At 43.4% G+C, this 25,517-nt stretch overlaps 1 protein-coding gene across 1 annotated transcript in view; it reads left to right on the forward strand.

The window, feature by feature from the left end:
- SEMA5A (semaphorin 5A) overlaps window positions 1–25,517 on the forward strand; it is a 359,057-nt gene that overhangs the window by 225,257 nt on the left and 108,283 nt on the right. The window contains exon 10 of the mRNA XM_052659173.1: window positions 11,603–11,810. Within this exon, the coding sequence (XP_052515133.1) occupies window positions 11,603–11,810 (208 nt within the window). The remainder of the gene's footprint in view (window positions 1–11,602; window positions 11,811–25,517) is intronic.

The following is a 25,517-nucleotide window of genomic DNA, read 5'->3' on the forward strand; positions in this document are numbered from 1 at the left end:
GATATAACCACAAAAGTCTACTTTTCATGGCTCTGGAGGCTAAAAGTTTGAGATTGAGGTGTTGGCAGGGTTTATTTCTTCAGAGACCTCTCCCCTTGGCTTGTAGTCAAGTATCTTCCAGACGTATCCTCCAGTGTGGATGCAGAAGTCTGCATCTTAATTCCTCTCCTTAAAGAACACCAGCCACATGAGACTGGGCTTCCAGCTGTCTCCAGTGGTTAAGAACCCACTTGCCAATGCAGGAGATGTAAGAAACGCTGGCTCCATCTGGAGGAGGACATGCCACCCACTCCAGTTTTCTTGCCTGGAGAATCCCATGGACAGAGGAGCCTGGCGGGCTACAGTCCCTGGGGTCACAAAGACCTGGACTCGAGTGAGTGACGTAGCATGCACGCAGCACTCACGTTAGGCTTAGAAATCACCCATATGATTCATTTTACATTAATTACCTCTTTAAGAGCCCTTTCTTAGGACTTCAACTGGTGGTCTGGTGGTTAAGAATCTGCCTTGCAAGGCAGGGGTCACAGTTTGATCCCACGTTAGACTTAGAAATCACCCATATGATTCATTTTATATTAATTACCTCTTTAAGAGCCCTTTCTTAGGATTTCAACTGGTGGTCTGGTGTTTAAGAATCTGCCTTGCAAGGCAGGGGTCACAGTTTGATCCCACGTTAGACTTAGAAATCACCCATATGATTCATTTTATATTAATTACCTCTTTAAGAGCCCTTTCTTAGGATTTCAACTGGTGGTCTGGTGTTTAAGAATCTGCCTTGCAAGGCAGGGGTCACAGTTTGATCCCTCATTGGGGAACTAAGATCTTACATTTTTGGAGTAGCATACCACAACTAGAGAGTTTGTGTATAGCAATGAAAGATCCCACAAGATACCACAAAGATCCTACATGAGGCAACTAAGACCCGATGCAGCGAAATAAATACTTTTCTTTTTTAAAAAAAGTCATTTTTCCAAATATTCTGAGGTATTAGGAATTAAGACTTAAACATAAGAATATTCAAGGGATACAATCCAGCCCAAAATAACCCATATTTTATTGTATGGTATCAGTTCAGTCACTCAGTCATGTCCAACTCTTTGCGACCACATGGACTGCAGCAAGCCAGGTTTCCTTGTCCATCACCAACTCCCAGAGCTTGCCCAAACTCATGTCCTTTGAGTCGATGATGTCATCCAACCATCTCATCCTCTCTTGTCTCCTTCTCCTCCTGCCTTCAATCTTTCCCAGCATCAGGGTCTTTTCCAAGGAGTCAGTTCTTCCCATCAGGTGGCCAAAGTGTTGGAGCTTCAGCTTCAGCATCAGTCCTTCCAATGAATATTCAGAACTGATTTCCTTTAGGCTGGACTGGTTGGATCTCCATGCAGTCCAAGGGACTCTCAAGCGTCTTCTCCAACACCACAGTTCAAAAGCATCAATTCTTTGGTGCTCAGCTTTCTTTACGGTCCAACTCTTACATCCATGCATGACTACTGGAAAAACCATAGCTTTGACTAGATGGACCTTTGTTGGCAAAGCAATGTCTGCTTTTTAGTAACCTGCTTGGGTTGTGGCTCAGCTGGTAAAGAGTCCACCTGCAGTGTGGGAGACCTGGTTTGGATCCCTGGCTTGGGAAGATCCCCTGGAAAAGGGAAACATTTCTCATTCCAAATTCCATGGACTGTGTAGTCCATGGGGTTGCAAAGAGTCAGACACAACTGAGCGACTTTCAGTCAATTACTTACTGGGTTTGTCATAGCTTTTCTTCCAAGGAGCAAGTGTCCTTTAATTTTGTAGCTGCAGTGATTTAGGGGCCCAGGAAAATAAAGTCTGTCACTGTTTCTATTGTTTCCTCCTCTATTTGCCATAAAGTGATGGGACAGGATGCCACAATCTTTCTTTTATGAATATTGAGTTTTAAGCCAGCTTTTTCACTCTCCTCTTTCACTTTCATCAAGAAGCTCTTTATTTCCTCTTCACTTTCTGCCATTAGGGTGGTGTCTTCTGCATATTATACGATATACTTCACAGCAAATGAGAGATTTCTATATTTGATCATCCCTATCAAGATGCAGAATAGGATATTGTTTAAACTATTGAATTGATGTTAATTAGCAAGCTGAACTTTGGAACTTAGAGAAACACCTGCTATTTTCTCCCAAAGTAAAAAATATAGTTAATTTTCAACCACTTACAACTGAATTATGTGTATGAGTTTATATTACACAGAGCTTACATTACATAAAGAAATTAGTGGTTTAAAAAGCATATTTTTATTATAAAATTTTTTGTTTAAACCAACCTTTTATCACCTTAAACCTTCTTTAAAAAAAATAACTGAAATAGAATACCCTAGTCATTTTTCTTTTCTTTTTTTTCCCTTTAGCCACACTGCATGCAAGGTCTTAGTTCCCCAACCAGGAATTAAACCCGTACCCACTGCTGTGGAAGCACTGAGTCTTAACCTCTGAACCACCAGGGAAGTCCTTAGGCAATTTTTCCATCAGTTTATTCTTTTGTTTGCTTCCTAAGGTCATGGAAATGAGAGTCCCTAGCCTGGTAGAGAAGTTAGATCTATCCTGGGCTTGGCACCATTTATACATTGGTTGCTTGTATAGGGAATTCTATGATAAGCATGTCCACGAATCATAGCTTAATGATTGTCTTGAATAATAACTGCTGCTTAATACCCTTAGTATTAAGGGTATTAAGTCAACTGGGTTTGACATAGGTTTGCTTCCAAGGAGCAAGTGTCCTTTAATCTCCAGGTACTCTGAGACTACCTGGAGAAGGCAATGGCACCCTACTCCAGTGCTCTTGCCTGGAAAATCCCATGGACGGAAAAGCCTGGTGGGCTGCAGTCCACGGGGTCACTAAGAGTCGGGCACGACTGAGCGACTTCACTTTGGCTTTTTGCTTTCATGCATTGGAGAAGGAAATGGCAACCCACTCCAGTATTCTTGCCTGGAGAATCCCAGAGACAGTGGCCCCCCGTCTATTGGGTCACACAGAGTCGGACACGACTGAAGCAACTTAGCAGCAGCAGCAGACTACCTAATCTTTTGACAGGGAGGCCTGGCGTGCTGCGGTTCACGGGTTCACAAAGAATCGGACACGACTGAGCAACTGAACTGAACTGAACCAAATCTTTTGAGAAACTTATCAGCTATACTATTCTGGATGCACTATTGTAAGGATTGCATATTATAGTTTCCATACTTTAAAAATGAAAAGACCATCAAAAATTTAGAAATAGTGCTTGATTGATACACAGAGGACCTACATTTAGATTCCAGAATCTGACCTTAGGAACTCAGTTTTTTTAGGTTTTGCTTTTCTTACCTACAAAATTCAAAATATTGTAGGTCCTTTCCAACTCTAATATCCTATGACTATCTGAAATTTTAGTTTAGGAAACATAATGATGGTAGATGATTTGCCTTTGGGGTGCCCACACCAATGGAATCTCTTGTATTCTCCCTCAAGGATTTACCTTGGATTTACAAAACTGACTGAATAAGAAAACGGGATTCTATAGTTTTCTGTTTGTCCATCAAGTTTTACATCTGCACTTCTTTCTCTGTTAGCATATATTTTGGTATAAATATATCAGTGGCTTTTTCTTATTTACACTAGCTTTAATATGTTGATTGGGCTTCTCTGGTGGCTCAGATGGTAACGCGTCTGCCTGCAAGGCGGGAGACCCGGGTTCGATTCCTGTGCGGGAAGATCCCCTGGAGATGGAAATGGCAATCCACTCCAGCATTCTTGCCTGGAAAATCCCATGGATGGAGGAGCCTGATAGGTTACAGTCCATGGGGTCGCAAAGAGTCGGACACGACTGAGTGACTTCACTTTCACTTTCACTAAATATGTTGATTATTCAGGCTGTGGGTGATGAAAAGTCATGTTGCCCTCACCATTTCTATCTGGGAGGGCAGTAAGTGTCATTGGTTTTCTCAGAAAGATGATGCAAAAGATTCGCTCCAGAAGAGTAGAGAAAAGCTTGCATGTGTGAGCTGAATCACTTCAGTTGTGTCTGACTCTTTGCGACCCTGTGGACTGTAGCCCACCAGGCACCTCTGTCCATGGGATTCTCCAGGCAAGAATATTGGAGTGGGTTGCCATGCCCTCCTCCAGGGGATCTTCCCGACCCAAGGATCCAACTCGTGTCTCCTGCTGTTCTGCATTGCAGGTGGATTCTTTACCACTGAGCCACTGAGGAAGGCCAGGCATAGGACTAATCTCTAACTATAGGAAAACTCTACAGAACATCCAAGCGAAAACAGAAAGAATCTTCTTTCAGTTCAGTTCAGTTCAGTCGCTCAGTCGTGTCTGACTCTTTGCAACCCCATGGACTGCAGCACGCCAGGCCTCCCTGTCCATCACCGACTCCCGGAGTTGACTCAAACTCATATCCATTCACTCTCACTTTTCAGTTTCATGCACTGGAGAAGGAAATGGCAAGCCACTCCAATGTTCTTGCCTGGAGAATCCCAGCGACGGGAGCCTGGTAGGCTGCTGTCTGTGGGGTCCCACAGAATCGGACATGACTGGTGTAAGTTAGCAGCATCAGCAGCATATCCACTGAGTCGGTGATGCCATCCAACCATCTCATCCTCTGTCGTCCCCTTCTCCTCCCGCCTTCAATCTTTCCCAGCCTCAGGGTCTTTTCAAATGAGTCAGTTCTTCCCATCAGGTGGCCAAAGTATACACTGGGGTAAATCAAAATTAGTAATTAAATTCAACTCACCTCCTAATCTTTTTTTAAATGTGGCTACTAAAAAAAATTAATTACATGGATTGTTCTATATTTCCATTGAGTGATGCTGGTCTAGACTTACTCTGTGAGGTTCTGCCTCCAGGCATCCATGCTCGATGGTTTGTTGGGGATTCTAGTCATCATTGCTTCCTCAGGTCCCACATGCCAGTCACTTTGTTCCCATGAAATGTTTTAGGAATGTGTCCTGGCAGCTTTCGTGACTACCACATTCTGCTCTCACTGAAATCAATTTTTTTATTTTTTTCTGCAGAAAAACACATGCATGTTTTTTTACTTGGTTTTGTTCTTGATTTTCATATTGTTCCTCTAAAGTTATTTGGCAGCTCATCAGCTGTAGGATCTGCACAGATTTTCCTGTGGGTTGGAGGTTGTGGACCAAGCTTCAGTGTCTCATGGATTTCTTGTGGTTGGAATTGGGTGAGGGTTGGGGATATGTAAGGATTTCTCATGTCCTTTTCAAGTAGCACTCCAGTCTTCTGATAAGTATTATGTAAATATTTCTTCCCCAGCAGTCACTTTTAAAATGGATTTCTTGCTATGTCACATGTCAATGTTCTAACTTTAACTTAGAAAACCATCTCATTTACGATTTTTGCTTTCCCCTTCGGTCATTTTCCTAATAGCTCAGAATGGCTCAACTTCAACTGAGGTTGAAACAAATATCTTTCTTATTGCGATAATCCAATTTTTCCTGTTTTCCACCTGCCATCAGCTGCCTCTGGTCTTCCATGACTTTGTTAGTCACCAGTAAAAATCAATATTAGGAATTATTGGGACCTGCAGTCTGATGCTGTGTGCCCAGGAGAGTTCTCATATCACTGGTGAGCACTTCAGTGAAGCCCTTCATTTGTTCAAGGTCTGGTCTGGTGAGGATACCTTCCTTGCACGGCTCTTGTTTGCAGGGCGGAGGGCTGGGGGCAGTGGTCCTTTGCTCTTATTCCCAGAAATACTGCCCTTTAAGTGTGCATACAGCTTCTGTTCATCCAGACAGGTGTCTGATCTGGCTCAGTGTGCCTCCCTCTTTAAATAGATGGTGTAAGGGCGCACAGCTGTCAGTCACTCTGTTTGCCTGTCTATGCCTGGGTTGTGGTACCCAGGGAAAGGATGTCATCCTGATGGCCAGGAGAGTCTGGTGCTTTCTGAAGCCGATGTTGCCGCTGCATGTTGTCCACGTGGGCAGCTTCCAATGGATCAGGAGATTGCCTGCCTTCTTGCTGCCTCCCAACTGGTTATGTTTCACAATTTGTGGAAGACTTCATGGAATAAAAAGAGTATTGCAAACAATCTCGACAAAGCTGCCCTTTCCTAGGTGTCACTCACACTAGCTTTTTATTTAATGCTTCTTTGGGCCCTTTGTTGCATTTAACTTGCTTATTAGCATTGACTTGAACCTCCAATTTATGTCTGACTTCTTTATGGGACTTTGAAAGACCAGTTCATAGGAAATATATATCACATCTTCTATTCTTGGAAACTCAGTTTTCTCTTTTATCAGGTCGGAATACTCATCCACATATTTGTTACATTCTCATCAGCTTGCTGCAATAATCAAATGAGATGTGGATATAATGAGGTTTTATTTATATAATAAAATACAGGATGCCTACTTTATTTTGAACTTCAGATAAACCATGAATAATATTGAATTGGAGATACTAATCCTAAAAAAATGTTAATGGTTTAGCTAAAATTCAAATTTAAGTGGGCATCCTTTCTTTAGTCTGCCCACTCCCTAGAACATAAGCATGCTTCCTGTTCTGCTGAAATTAGCAAATATGAGTTCTGCAGTACATTATGTACATTTTCATGTAATTACAGCTATTCATGTCTTTCAAATAACAACCATACTATTAGCTTTCATCAGTCTTAAAAATCTTGCAGCAGCTCTATCTCTTTCATAATGAATAGCTGTGGTTTTTCAATTTGAGCGTGAAACTGTAAATATATGACTCTGAAATTTGTTTCCGTAACATAATTAGTAGTTCATATTTTCACAAAAAGGTGAATATTATGAGAATTTCGGCCAAAACAGTGTCGCCTTATTGTTCTGCCGTCAGCACCGATTCTTCACTTTCTCTGAACCGCTTTCTCCTTGTTGTCTCTCTGGGGAAGTGATCTGTGATTGACAGGAAGTGCCAATTTTCTCTTTTCTTTCTGATCTCAAAATAGTAAAGACTGATGGAGATGCTTTTCTGTATGTCTAGCTTTTTTTTTTTTTTTTTTACCTTCAGCTGACTTTGATTAGAGTATTGAGTTTCAGGACTATGGAAGGTGTGTATGGTTTTATTTTTCTGTGGCAAATTTTTAGAGCTGATATTTTCTCAGCTGAAACCAATTAAAATGATTTTCTTCACTCCTGTTTAGTTTATGATGCTTTTAGAGGAAATATTTTGGAGTTGGTGGAGGATTATTTCTGGTTTCACCTTCACGCTGACTGATATCCTATTTCTTACTAAAAGCGTTCAAAAGCGTTAATCAGGAGTCTTTTTGGCAAATGTGCACGTGACAAGACATTCCTGTAACGTTTGCCTTCTCTCCCTGCCTTTCTGTCTTTCTGCTTTCCTTCCTTCCCTCACACACTTGTTCAGTCTCTCATCCGGCACGTGTTCAGTCATCTCCACAGGCCACAGTAATGACCACTCTACCGACATCAGAGAACAACATCGACGGCGTCTGCCCTCTTGGAACTTCATTGTGTCAAGGGTAGAAGCCATGAAACAAGTAAACCAGTAATCAAACCCTGGAAATATTATAACACAAAATGACAAAAAATGAAAGCACCCTGAGGGTCCTCCCACCCTAGTGCCAAAAGAACAGGGAGCTTCACGAGGCGGCTCGCATGACGGATGCTTCAGGGTGAAGATGACCCGGCAGAAGCATAGAGGGTGATGAGTATTAAAAACACTCACTACATAAAAATTCAGAGTTATGTCTTATTCAGTGGGAACTTTTAGGACTTCAAGCCTGGAAGCCAGCATCTCAAATAACCCCGAGAGAACTGCTCAGAGGAGGTAAGGGGAGGAGCCATGTTATACAGAAGTTTTGCAAATAAAGGGCAGATAGTCTGAATGTCAAATGTATTTTTTTTTTTGTAAATTAAAGAAAACCAGGTATCCCAAGTTAAGGAATTAAGCACTTTTCTATGTATGGGAAGACACAGAGTCTGGGCTCACTGAAATCATCTCTTTGATATGCACCTCAGCATTTTCACTTTCTCAGCTTCCTTTCCTCCAAACTCACCATGGGGAATGGCTACAGCCTAGATGGCAGGTTTTCTTCTCCTTCCTGAGTTCCCTCAGGGCTGCAATCATTGATGACTGTGACATCCTTGTTTACTGATACAGAAGGAAACATTCCACTTCTCAATAGGCAAGCACCTAAATGGACACGACCATGCCATTCTCTAAAGTGCTAAGTCCTATAGTTTTGTTAGACCCCTGGATAGAACAAAGCCCTGGATTTGTTAGTCAGCTGGAAAGTAGATAAAAGGTGTGCAGAAATATACACCGAGAAATTTTGGTCAATGATGGTTAGTTCTTTTAAATCAAATTTTTAAAGATATTTTAAAATTTGTTTTTCCCGCACAGTTGCTTAAGAATCCAAAGTGTGTATGAGCATATGGGTGTTTGCATCATTATTGATTTGGTTTCACAGAGTAATCTGTCAGCAAAATAAATAATAATCAGCCAGTTGTCTTTGTTCACCTGTTGAATAGGATTTAGTTCACTCGCCCATGGCTCCTGTGAAAATAGTGTGTTGTTCAGTTGCTAAGTCACGTCTGACTTTTTGAGACCCCGTGGACCTCCAGCACGCCAGGCTTCCCTGTCCTTTGCTGTCTCCCAGACTTTCCTCAAACTTATGTCCATTGAGTCAGTGATGTCTTTCAACTATCTCATGCTCTCTCATCCCCTTCTTCTCCTGTCTTTAGTCTTTTTCAGCATCAGGGTTTTTACAGTGAGTTGGCTCCTTGCATCAGGTGGGCAGATTATTAGCGTTTCATCATCAGTTCTTCCCATGAATATGCACGGTTGATTTCCTTTAGGATTTGCTGGCTTGATCTCCTTGCTGTCCAAGGGACTCTGAAGAGTCTTCTCCAGCACCACAGTTTGAAAGCATCAATTTTTCAGTGCTGGTAATAGTCAAAACATGACAGTTATTCAGCTGGACTCCCGCCTATTTTGCCATTCCCCACCTATACTCCTGCATTGTTCTGAAATGTTCTATTTTATCCCAAGAGTCTTTTTTTATGTTTATTGGAGTATAGTCGATTTGCAGTGTTGTGTTAGCTTCAGGTATACAACAAAGTGAATCAGTTGTACATGTACATGTATCCACTCTTTCTTAGATTCTTTCCCCGTGTGGACCATTACAGAGTACTGAGTAGAGTCCCCTGTGCTACATAGCAGGTTCTTACTAGTTATCTATTTTATCCATAGTAGTGTGTATATTCCCAGGTGGCACTAGGAATAAGGAACCCATCTGCCAATGCAGGAGATATTAGAGATGCAGGTTTGATCCCTGGGTCGGGCAGATCCCCTGAAGAAGGACACTGACTCTATTATTCTTGCCTGGAGAATCCCATGAACAGAGGAGCCTGGTGGGCTACAGTCCATAGAGTCCCAAAGAGTTGGACGAAACTAAAGCACCCTAGCATGCTTAAGCCTCACCAGAGCCTTGCTGCTCACTGGATAGTGGCGGGCCTGGCTCCTAACTTCAGTCTCAGACCTTGTTTGATTGTCAGGGTTTCCCAAAGGGCAGCAGGGGCTCCTGTCGCTGGTCCACAGGAAGCCTGGCAATTCCATCTGCCAGTGGGTGCTGAAGTCACCTTCCGTGAAGCTCCTTCTTTGCTTGCGCCACTGCCCTGATGCCCTGCTTGACTTTGTTCCTTTGCATCATACAGGCTGGAAGATCTGAACCTCACTGGGTTGAACTTCCCACCAGCTGAAAACTGTGGTCTCCAAGTCAAAATTAGATTGACTTATATAATAAATACATACAAATTTTCTTCCACACTGAAGTCTGATTATTTATTAAAATTCTGCCTTGCTTCATCGTCTGCCCCCCAATCTCTCCATCCCTATACTTTGCTGTGTGTTCACAAACACACTCTTCCCTTAAACACAAGTGTGTGTATGCATACTAAGTCACTTCAGTCATGTCTGACTCTTTGCAACCCTATGCACTATAGCTCGCCAGGCTCCTTTATTTTTAATCTTCCCAGCATCCATAGCAATTCTGTTTGTGCTTGAGCTTTCTCACAAGTTACATGTTTAACCAACTAACCTAAAATAAAATTGAGCAATGATTTAATGATAGTGAATATATTATTATATGCAAAATTAAGTAGACTATTACATGCATAATACCTATAACAGTTCATAATCAATGAATGATCATTGGAAATGTTTCAGATACATATTCCTTAATGAACTCAGGATAACATATATCCACTTCGGTAAACATCCTCCATCTGTAAAGACTCTCCTAGGAATGGAAAACTGGAAAGGTAATTTCTGTCCAAATCTTCTGAGATTAGCAGATGGATCAGAGGCCTTGAAGCCAAAGGTTCTGGATTCCACTTCCTCTTTAAGAAGACTTCCTAGCCTCGTTGTCTGTGTTGATAGAATGAGACTTGTGATGTTTTGAAACTAAGTTCCTTTGGGTTTTCTTCAGCCAGGATGATCTGAGGAGCTTGCCAGCTGCTCTCAGAGGTGCTTCTAGAGGGTTGGATCCATGCCCTGGATTGGCAGATTGGCTGGAGGGGGCGGGGTTTCACACCCATGCAGCACAGACAACATCCTATGTTTCGAGTCTGTGTCTGGACCCTGGGGGGTTGACTGTGCCGTGCCCCTTACTGGCTGGGAGGACCCTCCTCTGTGTCCCTCGCAGCCGCTCCGGGGGGATCTGTGTGGTTCAGCTGACCCTGACCCACATGTCCTGGGGCAGCACTTAAGACTAAAATGAGTGTAAATACCGTGATGAGCAGAAAACGTGGAGGAGGGGGTTGGGTCGAAATGGATGTTCAGTAGGATTGGAAAGAAGAATCCATGGAGCTGAGACCCAGGAGAGCATCCCAGAGAACAAGTCTGAGAGAGAGAGAGTGTGTCTAGACACAGACACGGAGACAGATATACTTTCAGGGCAGGAAGGAAGCAGAAGCCTCCTTTGCCGCCTGCATATCTGCAGCCGTCTGTCAGGTGGGGTCCGCTGTGTTGGGCAGCAGAGTCAGCTCCTCTGTCTGACACCGAGAATCCAGCCCCTCTTACCTAGTGTTCTCCATGGGATGGTGCAAAGCCGGCTGCTTTGGACCACGGTAAGCTCTGATGTGGGCTTCCCTGGTGGCTCAGACGGTAAAGCATCCGTTTGCAATGCAGGAGACCTGGGTTGGGAAGATCCCCTGGAGAAGGGAATGATAACCCACTCCAGTACTCTTGCCTGGAAAATCCCATGGACAGAGGATCCAGGTGGGATACACTCCACGGGGTCACAAAGAGACGTGACTAAGCGACTTCACTTTCTTTTTTTCTTTCAAGCTCTGCCATGCTCTGGGTCTCCGGGCCTGCTTGGAGACCAGGCGGCTGGTAGCCGAGCGGTCCTCATCCCAGTTTTATGTTGGCTGTGATGAGAGCTGTCGAAACACTGGTGCCTGGCCCCACGTCCAGTGTGGCTGACTGAACACCTCCAGGGCGGGTCTCCTGGCATTTGTCCAAGCTTCTCAGATGGCTCTGTGGGCAGCCTGCCTGGAGAAGCCTGGTGGGTTAGCTGGTGAGTGACGGTGAGACCGCTCACCTCACTTTTCCACTTTCTCTGTTGCCTCCGCAGATTATGGCACCATTAAGAAGGTGCGGGCACCACTGACCCAGACTTCTGGCGGCTGTGTTCTGGAAGAGATGGAGCTCTTCCCCGAGAGGCGACCCGAGCCCATCAGGAGCCTGCGGATCCTGCACAGCCAGAGTGTCCTCTTCGCGGGCCTGCGAGAGCACGTGGCCAAAATCCCGCTGAAGAGGTGTCAGTTCTACCGCTCGCGCAGGTAGGGCACCCCGGGGAGGGCGGGTCCATCCCACGTGCTGCGCCCGTTGTACACACCCCGCCCAGGGAGAGAGTTCAGGAGCCCCGAGGACGTTCAGATTTCCTGTGTCTGAGAGGGATGGGGACCAGAGCATCCTTCTGCATCCTGCATCCCAGGATGCAGAGACTTCTGATACACACCAACTTGCTATGCTGACCGTAATACATCAGCATCCCTGGAAGAACCCCTGTATGACATCTGTAAGCAGATGTCAGGATTGAAATGAATTGTTCAGTGAGTTTGGAGAAGGAAATGGCAACCCACTCCAATATTCTTGTGTGGTGAATCCTGTGGACAGAGGAGCCTGGCTGGCTGCAGTCCAAAGGGTCACAGAGTCAGACATGACTGAAGGGACTGAGCAGGCCCACAGCACTGAGTGATTGTGCTGATATTTGGTCTTCCTGAATTAATCTGGCACAAGTTATGTACATATATTGACCTGGTCACTAAAGTATTTTAAGCCTCTCTTTCTTACCTATGTGTATTGTGTGTTCAGCTGCTTCCTTGTCTCCGACTCTGTGACCCCATGGACTGTAGCCCACCAGTCTCCTCTGTCCCTTGGGAACACTGGAGTGGGTTGCCATTCCCTCCTATAGGGGATCTTCCTGACCCAGGGATCATAACCCACATCTCCCAGGGCCCCTACACTGGCAGGTGGATTCTGTACCACTGAGCCACCTAGCAAGCCCCCCTTTCTTATCTAACACATACTAATTGCTGTAGCATCTAACAGAATAATATATATCATGCAAGATTTAAAGCACTCTGCAAAGTAGATATTCTGACATAGAAAAAGGTTCTTATATTTAATAAAAATCATGACAATATTGCTTTCTAGATGGTTTCAGACACAGTATATAATAAAATTCCTCTTTTGGTATCAGGGTGTTGAGAAACAAATAACATTAGGGCCCTCCCAACTAATAACAAAGCTCTTGTGACTGCTGATAACAAATAGTGATATTGATTAACGACTCTCTTTTAGTAACAGCCTTTCCCGACATATAACCAATGGCTGCTTGCAGTTTGTTCTGCTTTGTGTTTCCCACAGCGCTAGCCCAGGGCAGAAATTGTTCTGGCCCAGTTCTTGATGGCTCAGTGGTTGACAGGGAAGGCTGGGGTCTTGCCAGTGGGAGTGTCACAAGTCATTGAACCAGAAAGGTCACCAGTCTTCCAGCTCCAGGCCAGGACGCTCTGGGGATGTGGCATAGGACATCACACAAGAAGTCAGACCTGAGACAAACACAGGTGTTTCTGGTGCCAGAATGGATGTTAGTGCCTTGCAGAAAGTTTTAGCGGCTCAGTTGTGTCCGACTCTCTGTGACCAATGGCCTGTAGCCCTCCAGGCTCCTCTGTCCATAGACTTCTTCAGGCAAGAATACCGGAGTGAGTTGCCATTTCCTTCTGCAGGGGATCTTCCCAACCGAGGGGTCTCCTGCATTGCAGGCAGAGCAGGAGGCAGTTCCCCTTTTCTCTGGCACCCTGCTAGCTCAGCAACTTGTAGATGCAACTTAGGCAACTAGATCCTGAATCAGGTCAAGCAAGGCAGGCATCATCTGCATGCCTCTCATCTCCTAGGCAACTGCACTTGCAGCTCAGTCATGAATCCACAGGCACCAGTGGCCTCCAAGCACAGCTGCCCAAGAGGAGTTGACAGTCTCCCCTGTTCCTTTCAGGAGAATAAGCCCCTTGTCTGTCTGTGTCAGGCTTCTGGGAGGACAGGATTTTACAGTTCTCTCCAGAGCTGAATCTGCCTGCTGTTTTCTTGTCCACTTGCTCAGGGAAAAGCAGTGAGAGATGATATTTATTGTAAACTGATAGACTGTGATCCTCTGTGTACTCACACCAGACTGGGTTAGTTTGTATTTGACCCTTAAATGCTCCATTTGAGGAAAGAAAATCTAAAGATTTCAACCCAAGAGTTTCCCTGAATTTCTTCCAAAGTTTTTCTGTCATCTTCCTCTCATAGAAAGACAAGAAATCCTCTCTCAACATTCCCGGGAGAAAAAAAGAATCAGTTTTTAAGGAGCTGACATCTACATGATCAGATTTTTATAAATTATGGAGAAAGATAGTGTGTTTTTTTCTAGACAAAAGCAGTTTTAATTTTCAAGAAATATGCCTAAAGAAGCACACTGTAGAGGAATAGGATAATAATTGTTAAATACACTATTTTTTCTTTTTAAAATAAATTTATTTACTTTTAATTGAAGGATAATTGCTTTGCAATATTGTGTTGGTTACAGCCAAACATCAACATGAATCAGCCATTGTAATACCTATGTCCCCTCACTCTTATTTTTTCTTTTTTTTTTTTAATTTTTATTTTACATTGGACAATAATTTGTTGACAATGTTGTGTTAGTTTTAGGTGTGCAACAAAGCAATTCAGCTATGCATATACATATATTTATTTTTTTCAAGTTTTTCCCTATTTAGGTTATTACAGAATATTGAGCAGAGTTCCCTGCACTATAAACTTTGTCCTTGTTGGTTATCTATTTTAAAGATCGTAGCGTGTATATGTCAGTCCCAAATCCTCAACTTATCCTCTCAACCACTTTTCCCTTTTGGTAACCACAGGTTTGTTTTCTAAGTCTGTGAGTCTGTTTCTGTTTTGTAAATTAGTTCACTTGTATAATTTTTGATGAATTCCACATATAAGCAATATTATATGACATTTGTCTTTCTCTGTCTGACATTTCACTTAGTATGGTAATCTCTCCATCCATCTCGTTGTAAATGTCATTTCATCTGTGTTAATGTGAATGTGAAAGTAAAAGTCGCGCAGTCGTGTCCAGCTCTTTGCGATCCCATGGACTGTAGCCAGCCAGGCTCCTCTGTCCATGGAATTCTCCAGCAGAAGTATTGGAGTGGGTAGCCATTTCCTTCTCCAGGGGATCTTCCCAGGAGGTCGAACCCAGGTCGCCCACATTGCAGGCAGATTCTTTACCATCTGAGCCACCGTTTCATTTGTTTTAATGGTTGAGTGATACCCCATGTTATGTATGTTCCACATGTTCTTTATTTTTCTGTCAATGAACATTTAGATTACTTTTCTGACGTTTCTATTGTAAACAGCACTGCAATGAACATTGGGATGCATGCATATTTTTGAGCCATGATTTTCTCTGGAAATATACCCAGGAGTGGTATTGCTGGAACATACAGAGCTCTATTTTTTAGTTTTAAGGAAGCTCCATGCTGTTTCCCACAGTGGCAGTACCAATTTACATTCCCATGAGCAGTTTAGGAGAATTCCCTTTTCTCCACACCTTTTCCAACCTTTATTGTTTATAGACTTTTTGATGATGGTCTTTCTGACTGGGGTGAGGTGATATTTTAGTTTTGATTTTTATTTCTCTAATAGTTAGCAGTGTTGAACATTTTTCATGTGCCTTTTGGCCATCTGTATGTCTTCTTTGGGTGAATATATATTTAGGTCTTCTGCCCATTTTTTAATTGGGTTGTTTGTATTTTCTTTATGTTGAGTTTCATGAGCTATTTGTAAATTTTGGAGATGAATCCTCTGTGGGTTACTTTGTTTGCAAACATTCTCTCCCATTCTGAGGGTTGTCTTTTCATTTTGTGTATGGTTTCTTTGGCTGTGCGAAAGCTTTTGAGTTTCATTAGGTCCCATTTGTTTTAATTTTTTTTAAATTTCCATTTTTGTAAGAGATGGATCAAAAAAGATATTGCTGCAATTTATGCCAGAGTGTTCTGCCTTTGTTTTCCTCTAAGAATTTTATAGTATAGTCTTGCATTTGGGTCTTTAATCTATTTTGAGTTCATTTTTGTGTATGGCGTTAGAACAGGTGTCCCCAACTCTTTTGGCACCAGAGACCAGTTTGGTGGGAGACGATTTTTCCACAGATGAGAATGCACATGGTTTCAGGATAATTCAAGCACATTACACTTATTGTGCACTTACTTCTATTACTATACCTCAGATCATCAGATATTAGATCCTGGAGGTTGAGTGCTCCTGTGTTAGAGAATGTTCTAATTTCATTCTTTTACATGTAGCTGTCCAGTTTTCCTAGTACCGCTTATTGAAGAGACTGTCTTTTCTCCATTGTATAGTCTTGCCTCCTTTGTTATAGATTAATTGCCCACAGGTGCATGGGCTCATTTCTGGGCTCTCTGACTTGTTCCACTGACCTATATTTACACTGTTTGTGCCAGTGCCATGCTCTTTTGGTGACCATAACTGTGTAGTATATCCTGATGTCAGGGAGCCTGATTCCTGCAGCTCTGATTTTCTTCCTCAAAATTGCTTTGATTATTCAGGGTCTTTTGTGTCTCTGTCCAAAATTTTTAATATTTTGTTCTAGTTCTATAACAAATGCCATTGGTAATTTGATAGGGACTGCTTCCCAGGTGGCACCTGGGAGAACCAGGTGGTGAAGAACCAGCCTGCCAGTGCAGGAGACACAGGAGACGTGGGTTCAGTCCCTGGGTCGAGAAGATCCCCTGGAGGAGGACCCGGCAATCTACTCCAGTATCCTGGCTGGGAGAATCCCACGGACAGAGGAGCCTGGGAAGCTACAGTCCATAGGGACAAAGAGGCGAACAAGACTGCAGCGACTTAGCACACGTTGAATTTGTAGACTGCCTTGGGTAGTAGAGTCATTTTGACAATATTGACTCTTCCAATCTAAGAGCATGGTATATCTTTCCATCTGTTTGTGTTATGTTCGATTTCTTTCATCTTGTCTTATGGCTTTTGGAGTACAGGTTTTTGCCTCCTTTGGTAGGTTTATTCCTAGGTTAAGTCTTTTATCCTTTTTGATGTAAAGGTAAATGAGATTGTTTCTTTAATTTCTCTTTCTGATCTTTCATTGCAGAATACAAACTTAATGCACAGAAATCTATTGCATTTTTCTATACACTAACAATATTAATTATGCTTTTTATTATAGAATAAGTGATTTTGTTATCAGAAAATCAATTTTATGAATAAATTTTGAATCGTTTAAGAAGAGAAATTGAGCTTAACTAAATTACTTTATCTCCTTCAGAATCATACTCACATTGTTCATTTTGTTAATATCTGTTTTTCAGAGGCAAGGCAGTTTGATATCTGATGCAATGCTTAGAAATGATAATACCTGATACAATTTTCCAAGATTCTTCTATGTCTGCCACTATGCTGGATCTTATCCCCACTTTCCTTAATCACAGCACCCTGACAGTAAAGTCAAACAGCGTCTCCAATTTTCAGATGAAGAAATGGTAGCTGGGACTTCTGGTGTCCTGCCTGAGGTCACATAGCTCTTGCATTTGAAACCCAGGTTCGGAGCTGAACTCTCTTGCCCCCAAGGCCCAGACTTTATTTTTGGTTTCCTCTGCTCCCCCTGGTACAAAGAATATGTCATGCTCACTCATCCGATTTCAGCAGGGATGGACCATTTGATGGCATTTTCCATGGAGTTGCTGAGAGCTAGAATTAGTACCAGGACAGGCTGAACTCAGCCTATTGACAAGTACCCCCAGCTTCCTCGCATTAGTCCTCTCTTTATTGTGACCTCCACCAGGCTGGGTTAAGGAGACCAAAAGGACGTTTTGTACCGCTGGGCTACTGAAAAAAGAGTCTTTATCCTCCAGCTGTTCTAGAGGTGACCCTGGACCCAGGGGAGGCCAAAATAATGTGGACACTTGTGCCATCCATGCTGTGCACACATTGTAACTTTCAGCCAACACCGTGGTGTTTTTATCTTCCCGTAGCTGTTTTCCTCAGAAAGTTATTTTGAAAGAACAATATCTTAAAAATATATTTTGGTCAAGTTTGACCTCAAAAAAATGAGCGGAAAGATCTTGTTTTAATTTTAGTCTTTTTTTTGCACAACTCATTTAAGAAATAGCATGGAAAAATGATGCAAATAATAAAGCAGCTGATCAGAATGAGTGGTGACTTCTGAGGACGTAGAGGGGGAGAGAAAGGTTACTTTTCCTGCGTGCCCTTTGTACTCCAGGACTTATTTACCACACACATGCGTCAGTTTCGTGACATGAATCAGTATTTGCTGAATTCTAAGGAACATGGGTGTTTAGGAAGAGCTGGATGTGGGTAAAGCCTGTGAAGGGCTTCCCTGGTGGTGGTGGTGGTGCTGCTGCTGCTGCTAAGCTGCTTCAGTTGTGTCCAACTCTGTGTGACCCCATAGACGGCAGCCCACCAGGCTCCCCCATCCCTGGGATTCTCCAGGCAAGAACACTGGAGTGGGTTGCCATTTCCTTCTCCAGTGCATGAAAGTGAAAAGTGAAAGGGAAGTTGCTCAGTCATGTCCAACTCTTTGCGACCCCATGGACTGCAGCCCACCAGGCTCCTCCATCCATGGGACTTCCCAGGCAAGAGTACTGGAGTGGGGTGCCATCACCTTCTCCGTCTGGTGGTGCTAGTGGTAAACAACCCACCTGCCAATGCAGGAAACTTAAGAGATGAGGGTTCAACCTGTGAGTCAGGAAGACCCCCTAGAGGAGGGCAAGGCAACCCACTCCAGTGTTCTTGCCTGGAGAATCCCATGGACAGAGGAGCTTGGTGGGCTATGGCCCACTGGGTCTCAAAGAGTCAGACAGGACAGAAGTAACTTAGCGCATATGTACAGCCTGTGAAATGGAGTGTAGGTAAGCTGATGTCATCCTCACATGAGGCTGGTGCACAGTCAGGGGCTCCCAGCATGAAAGTGGTACAAGGTCTTCATAGGGATGCACAGGATGAAGCAGCTAAGAATAGCCATTAACTTAATTCCTGCTGATATAAATACCAAGGTAAAGTCATAACCAGCCACTTGGAAAAGAAGAGACTGGCCAAGGATTGATAGGGTTCTCATCTCCCTGCTCTAGGAAGAAAGGAATGACCACAGGACTCAGACTATAACCATCACATCCAGGAATCAAGCTGTTATCCCCTGCCTCCCATCTCCAAGGAAATGGTGTGACCTTCCAGTTAATTCAGCTGAATGAAACTCCCCAGGTCTAAAGAAAGGAAAGCCTGGGGAAGTGGGGTGGTAGGGCTTTTGACTTAGACTTTAAAGTCATTTTAAGGACTGTGCATTAATTAGATCAGCGGGTTGGCAAATGTCCTCCTATAAAGAACCGGAGAGAAGATGCTTCAGGCTTCCCAGGCTGTAGAGCCTCTGTTGCCACTTCTCTGCTCCATCGTTGCAGCATGGAAGCAGCCTCAGACCATAATGAGTAGGTGTGGTTGTATGTCAGCAAGGCACACAGATTCATCAGGCAGAAAAACAATTTACTTTTAGAGTCAGATAGTTCAGTACTTACATAGACAATGAAAGTAAGAACAGAAAATGTATCAGCTACCCAAGTTCCTTGGGCTTCCCTGGTGTCTCAGCAGGTAACAAAGCCGCCTGCCAATGCGGGAGACATAGGAGATGTGGGTTCAATCCCTGAGTCAGGAAGATTCTGTGAAATAAAGGAAATGGCAACCCACTCTAGTATTCTTGCCTGGGAAATCCCATGGACAGCGGAGCCTGGTGGGCTATATATAGCTCATGGAGTCACAGAGTCGGACACAACTTAGCAACTGAGCTGCCAGACAACAGCAATCCAGGTCCCTTATCCCACAGATGACACCAAAACAAAGCAACCCAGGTTCCTTATCTCACAGCTGACAACCCACAGAAGAACCTGGGCCCCCCGTGGCTGAGGGACTGGGTACATGCCACAGTTTTAGGCCTCTAACTGCACTCTAGTAGGGGTAAGAGTAGGGGCAGAAGCCCTTATGCCTCATTAGAACTCAGGAGACAATGAGAAACTATCTCACGAAACCCTCCCTGGAAGACAGCAAGGTGGAAGGAGAGCAGCTCTGTAGCAGGTGCTCATAATCCTCCCACGTGCATGACTGGAAGCGTCCCAGGGCCCACCACCAAAGCTTAGGTCAGCTGTGGTTAAGCTTTGCCCGACATGGAGATGTGACAGTCACCAGGATACTGGGGCCAGGAATCTGTATACCCTGGGTTTCAGTGAGACTTCAGGGAGTAGGCTGGATTAGGACCGCAGCCTGTCATTTACTGATTCCTGAATTAGATTATTGTCATATATGCCTTTCGAATGAAGCAACGTGCCTTGCATCATTATATACACTAGCATTTCAAATTGGGTGTTAAATTACATCCATTAAGTATTAAATTACATAATTTAACTCTAAACCCACTTAATATTTTCTACTCTTCAGACACTCATCCAGTTTTTATTTTTTATTTGACACCCACCACAATTATGAGCTGAGATAAACCTATTAGGCTGTAGAGTCAACATTTCACAGATGAGGAATTGGGTCAGAATCAGAGAGAGACTGTACAAAGACTCAGCAGTCACAGAACAGAAACTAGAATTCTCAGTGTGGGCTGCCAGGGCAGGCTTCCTTCTGCCCTTGAGAACATGAGCTCCGAAAGCTGGCACTGTCTTTCTAGGCTCCCTGTGGCCTTCAGCATGTGCTTGGCCAGAGACAGGCTCAGTGAATACTTATCAAATTAACCAATGGATACTCTGCCTCTCTCCCTTCTACTGTTTTTCTTCATGACCTAAACACACACACACACACACACACGCACACGCGCCTCAATTCTTGAGAAACTGTAAAGCTTTCTTTAAAGAAAAGTATGTATGCATGAGTGATAAGTTGCTTCAGTCATGTCTGACTCTGAGCCACCCTATGGCCTGTAGTCCACCAGCCTCTGCTGTCCATGGGATTCTCCTGACCCATGCGATCAAATCCACGTCTTACATGTCCTGTGTTGTTAGACAGGTTCTTTACCACTAGCACCACGTGGAAAGTCCACAGAAAAGTGTAGTAGTGATATACAACATTACCTGAAGGATTGGAAGCCCTTAGTCCTTAGGTATTTGTTTTATTTTTGTCTTGTTATAAAAAACTATTTGGAGAGAGAATAAAAGCTGAGAACTGGAAGAACCACAGCCTATATATAACAAGAGACATCTCTTTTAAATTGTGCTTATACAAGTGGAGGGAAAGAGGAAACCATTAAGAAAAAACTTTAACTCCCTTGTTGAATGGATGTCTAGTTATTCCCTTCAAATAACTAGAATTCAAATTCTAGTTAGCCTGTAATTTAAAAAAAATTAACACCTCATGAAGACGATTAATATGAAAATTAGGTTACTGCAGGATGTATGTTATTTGAAAGAAAAGTTTTAAGAGATGCAATTAATAATTGGCATCTTTATTAATGAAATATTCTCTAAAAATATCACTTGCCTGATGAGACAAACACAGTGAATAGAGAGAAATTGCAGAATCCCCAAAAAGTCCCCCAGCAGGACAAACTTAACCCCTCAGTTATGAATCATATAAACATCAAAAGGATGTTTTGACAAGTACCCATTTTACAAAGTAAATATTCTCCCTTTAAAAGGAACTTGCTGCTGTTCAGTTGCTAAGTCATGTCTGACTCTTTGTGACCCCAGGGACTGCAGCATGCCTGGCTTCCCTCTCCTTCACTGTCTTCTGGAGTTTGCTCAAGCTCATGTCCATTGAGTTGGTGATGCCATCCAACCATCTCTTCCTCTGTCGTCCCCTTCTCCTCATGCCTTCCATCTTTCCCAGCATCAGGGTCTTTTCCAATGAGTTGGCTCTTTGCATCAGGTGGCTAAAGGATTGGAGCTTCAGCTTCCACATCAGTCCTTCCAATGAATATTCAGGACTGATTTCCTTTAGGATTGACTGGTTTGATCTCCCTCCTGTCCAAGGGACTCACAAGAATCTTCTAAATCTCAGTGTCTTGAGCTTTTGTTTGCACTGGCTTTGGTGTAGCCTCTACAGACTGTGGGATTTCCTTAGTTAATTCACTCATAGTATATTTTTTGAACCTCGGGGGTACCAACCACCAAGCCAGGTTCTGAGTGTATGATGACAGATGACACATCCTTACCCTGTCTTCCTGGGCTCAGAATCTAAGAAATTCTGACATAAATAAAATCTCCCAAATATCTCTTCTAGACTCAAGCCAGAGGACCTTGGAGTTACTTTAGACTTTATCCCCAAATTGATTTATCATTAAAATCTGATGCTAGACTCTACTAGGACCTAATCTCCAAGCCTGCTTTTCCTTTCCAGTTATTTTTTAAGCTATGTCTGAATCACAACCAGTGGTCTAATCTTAAATTTCCAATAGTAAAGGAATTAATTACCAAGTTATGTATACTGACTTGGTGGAGTCCACCCTCAGTGGGTTATTCTTAAATCATTAAATGATGACAATGAAGACATATATATGATACTATCTTAACTGAAAAAAATAAGCTGAAATTATTTGTTTGCCATCATTAACACTGTTTAGAAAATAGAAGGAAAAGTATATATGTCCACATGATATTTACAACTGTAAAATACATGCCAACATGCTGATTACAACCCTGTAAGAGTGGGCTGAAGGTGGGCTTGAACTGGAACACAGTGTCTTCCAGCAGAGTCATTAAGTCACACACCCAAGTCCTGGGCAGGGTGGATAAGGAACAGACAAAACATGATGCATAGAACATGAACGTGCATGAATTAGACTCCTAAATTAAGAAATATGTCATACTACTCTTCAGTAATATTCAGGGGAAATGGGGGTTATGTGAAGTAGGATGCTTACAATTTGGGAGGAACTCTCTATTCTAAAAGGAATTCTCTGTTCTATGGAAAAGAATATCAAATACTAACATAATAAAAAAATTCTTGGGTTAATCACAGAATCTTACAAGGTCTCATGAAGTGAGGAAGTTCAGTCTGCATTAGGATCATGGTATATCCTCCCTTGACAATGATGTAGACATATATTTGATCCAGGTAGAAAATGAAAGCAAAGAAAACATATGAGTGTCATCTTGCAGAGATGCTATGGGCTGCCCCCACAACCTTCAAATTATGAGTACACTTTTTTCCTTCTCTTCTTTTGCCAAATGTGTTAATGTAATCATACTGTCATTACAATGGAGAATAAGTTTCTAAGAACAAGAAACTGTGCAAAGAATTTTCCACAGGTCAAATCCGCTAGTACAGGTTCTTAGCTTTCCTTAGTCACTCAACAGTTTTAGGGTTTCACTCTCTGGTTGGTTTCCTAAATGAGCATGGTACTGTCTTCTAAATGGCAGTCTGGGTTCCAAACAGTCATCTTGGATAGAGTGTTAAAATCAGTGTAATTACCAACCTTTTGTACCTCATTTGTGTTGAGAGGCACAACTAAAGATTTCACACTGCGAGGTTTCATTATTTAATGTCCACTCTACTGGCCTCCTGTGTTTGAGCTTGCAGACTGAAAGCTATGTAATGAACTCTATTCCACCACTCCTTCAAACTGGGGTGCTGGAGAAGACTCCTGAAAGTCCCTTCGAGAGCAGGGAGATCAAACCAATCAATCTCAAGGGAAATCAACCCTGAATATTCGTTGGAAGGACTGATGCTGAAGCTGAAGCTCCGGTAGTTTGGTGTGAACAGCCGACTCATTGGAAAAGCCCCTGATGCTAGGAAAGATTGAGGGAAGAAGAAGAGGGCATCAGAGGATGAGAAGGCTGGATGGCATCACTGATGCAATGGGCATGAACTTGGGCAAACGTCGGGAGAGGGTGAGGGAGAGGGAGGCCTGGCGTGCTGCAGTCTATGGGGTTGCAAAGAGTCAGACATGACTGGGTAACTGAACAACAGTGCTCTATGGGAAAGTTTGGGCTGCAGCAAGCTTATAGGCAGCGCCAGATTTTTGCATCTGAGTTATTCTCAGCAGAAACACCTTGGCTTTTATTCCCTGAATCCCCGTAAGATTGTATTTGCAGCCTGGTCCAATGAATTAGTGATTCTTAAGGAAATCATCATCCCTCTGTCAACACAAAGCAGCTCCCATATGGAAAGATCATGAACTCTGGATTCAGGTGAATCTGGATAAGCCTTTAGCTTGGTGTGTGATTGTGAGCAAGTGACTCAGTGTGTTAAGTGTTAGTCACTGAGTCATGTCTGACACTTGCGACCCCATGGACTGTAGCCCACCAGCCTCCTCCGTCCATGGCATTCTCCAGGCAAGAATACAGGAATGGGTTGCTGTTCCCTTCTCCTGGGGATGTCCCCGATCCAGGGATGGAACTCAGGTCTCCTGAGTTGCAGGCAGATTCTTTACCATGTGAGCCACCAGAGAAACGAAAAGACAGAAACCATATAATGGGTCTGACAAATGAATTCAGTGTGAGAGGCTCCTCTCCTCTCCTGCCTGAGTATTACATCCAGTTCACGCAGGTCCTGAGGAGCCAGGGCTGCTGTTATACACGTGTTTTGCCTTCTTTGTCCAGATATGCTTCACTTGCCTCTGGACCAAACAGAGGGCACACTGAGCTGTCAAGAATTTGTTCTTCACCTTTAAACAACTTCACATTGTCTGAGATGTAGGGGACCCATCAGGCTAGATTGTGCTCCTTGCATTCAGTTATTTACCCAGCTCTAATCTATTTGGGCAAAGGGATTTTCTACCAGGACCACACTCTGTGTGTAGGTGAGTGATGTCAGCATGGTCCCATCCAATCGGCAGGTACATCTGTCAGTGGAAATTCAGTAATCCTCTGTTTCAAGTGAGTGGGTACCTGTCTTTACAAGAGGGGCTGAGGTTCACACACCAATGGAGGCTGACCAGTGCCAGGTGTGAGGAAGGTCAAGTGCTTATCTTTGGTGCTGTCACCAGGCCCTTCCCAGTGGTTGCAGAGGGCAACAGAGAATCCAGAGGCCACATGGGCACCACACTTGCCTCCACTATTCTGCTGAGATGTGTGGGTGTCCTTCCTGGGATGGACTGTGCTAACACCTTGGCTCAAGCCTCATTCTCTCAGTCATGGGCAATCTGTTGAGTGAATTGTAAGAAGCCAACATAATATTTCCCTCCCCACTCTGGACTTACTTTCCTATAGGGTTTTGTGTAAAAATTAAAATATGTGACTTGACACCTTGTACATTCTTCAGGTGCTACTGTTGACCATTTGACCTCTCCTGTGTCCTCTGATTCTGCCCACTAAACCCTCATGCTCAGAAGGGTTTCTCTTGATTAAACATGAGGGGGCCACAAAGTAATTATGTCTTCATTGTTTTCCTTGATTGGCCAGGGAGGAGAGGGGGCTGGAACCTGTAGTTACCTCTCTTGTGCAGAGTAGAGAGGATAGGATACCGAAGTGTAGACTTTTCCCTGAAAGAAGACTCCAGTGATGCTCTTCTTTTTCTCCTGGCACAGGTCACAGCATTTTCCCATCACTTGGAAATTCCTTCAACAGCCCTGAGCTGGGAAGGGCCCATGTTTGCCCTCTGGGCCCCTTTTGTCCCAAAGTACAAAACTGGACAGCCTGCCTTCCCTGGAGAGTTTCACTTTCAAAGGGCAGAATGGCCTTTCCAGAAAATCTTTGTGTTTGGACAAGAGAAAAGTCCCCAAAGACTGAGGTCCACCCAGAGGCCAAAATAAACAGCTCAGTAATCTATGTGGGAAAACTGGGTGAAACGGGACTCTCTGTATCACAGCAGAAACCAAAATTGATCACAATTGCTCAATTTCCAGGAAAGCATTTTTGTTTTGCTTATTTCAGACACCCCCCACTTTTTTCACTATTTGTTTAAACTATTAATTTTCCCATAATGCCTCACTGCAAAACTTATATCAATCTAGCTCAGTTTTAAAACAA

This window comes from Budorcas taxicolor, chromosome 20, assembly GCF_023091745.1.
Source record: "Budorcas taxicolor isolate Tak-1 chromosome 20, Takin1.1, whole genome shotgun sequence".
NCBI classification, from domain to species: Eukaryota; Metazoa; Chordata; class Mammalia; order Artiodactyla; family Bovidae; genus Budorcas; species Budorcas taxicolor.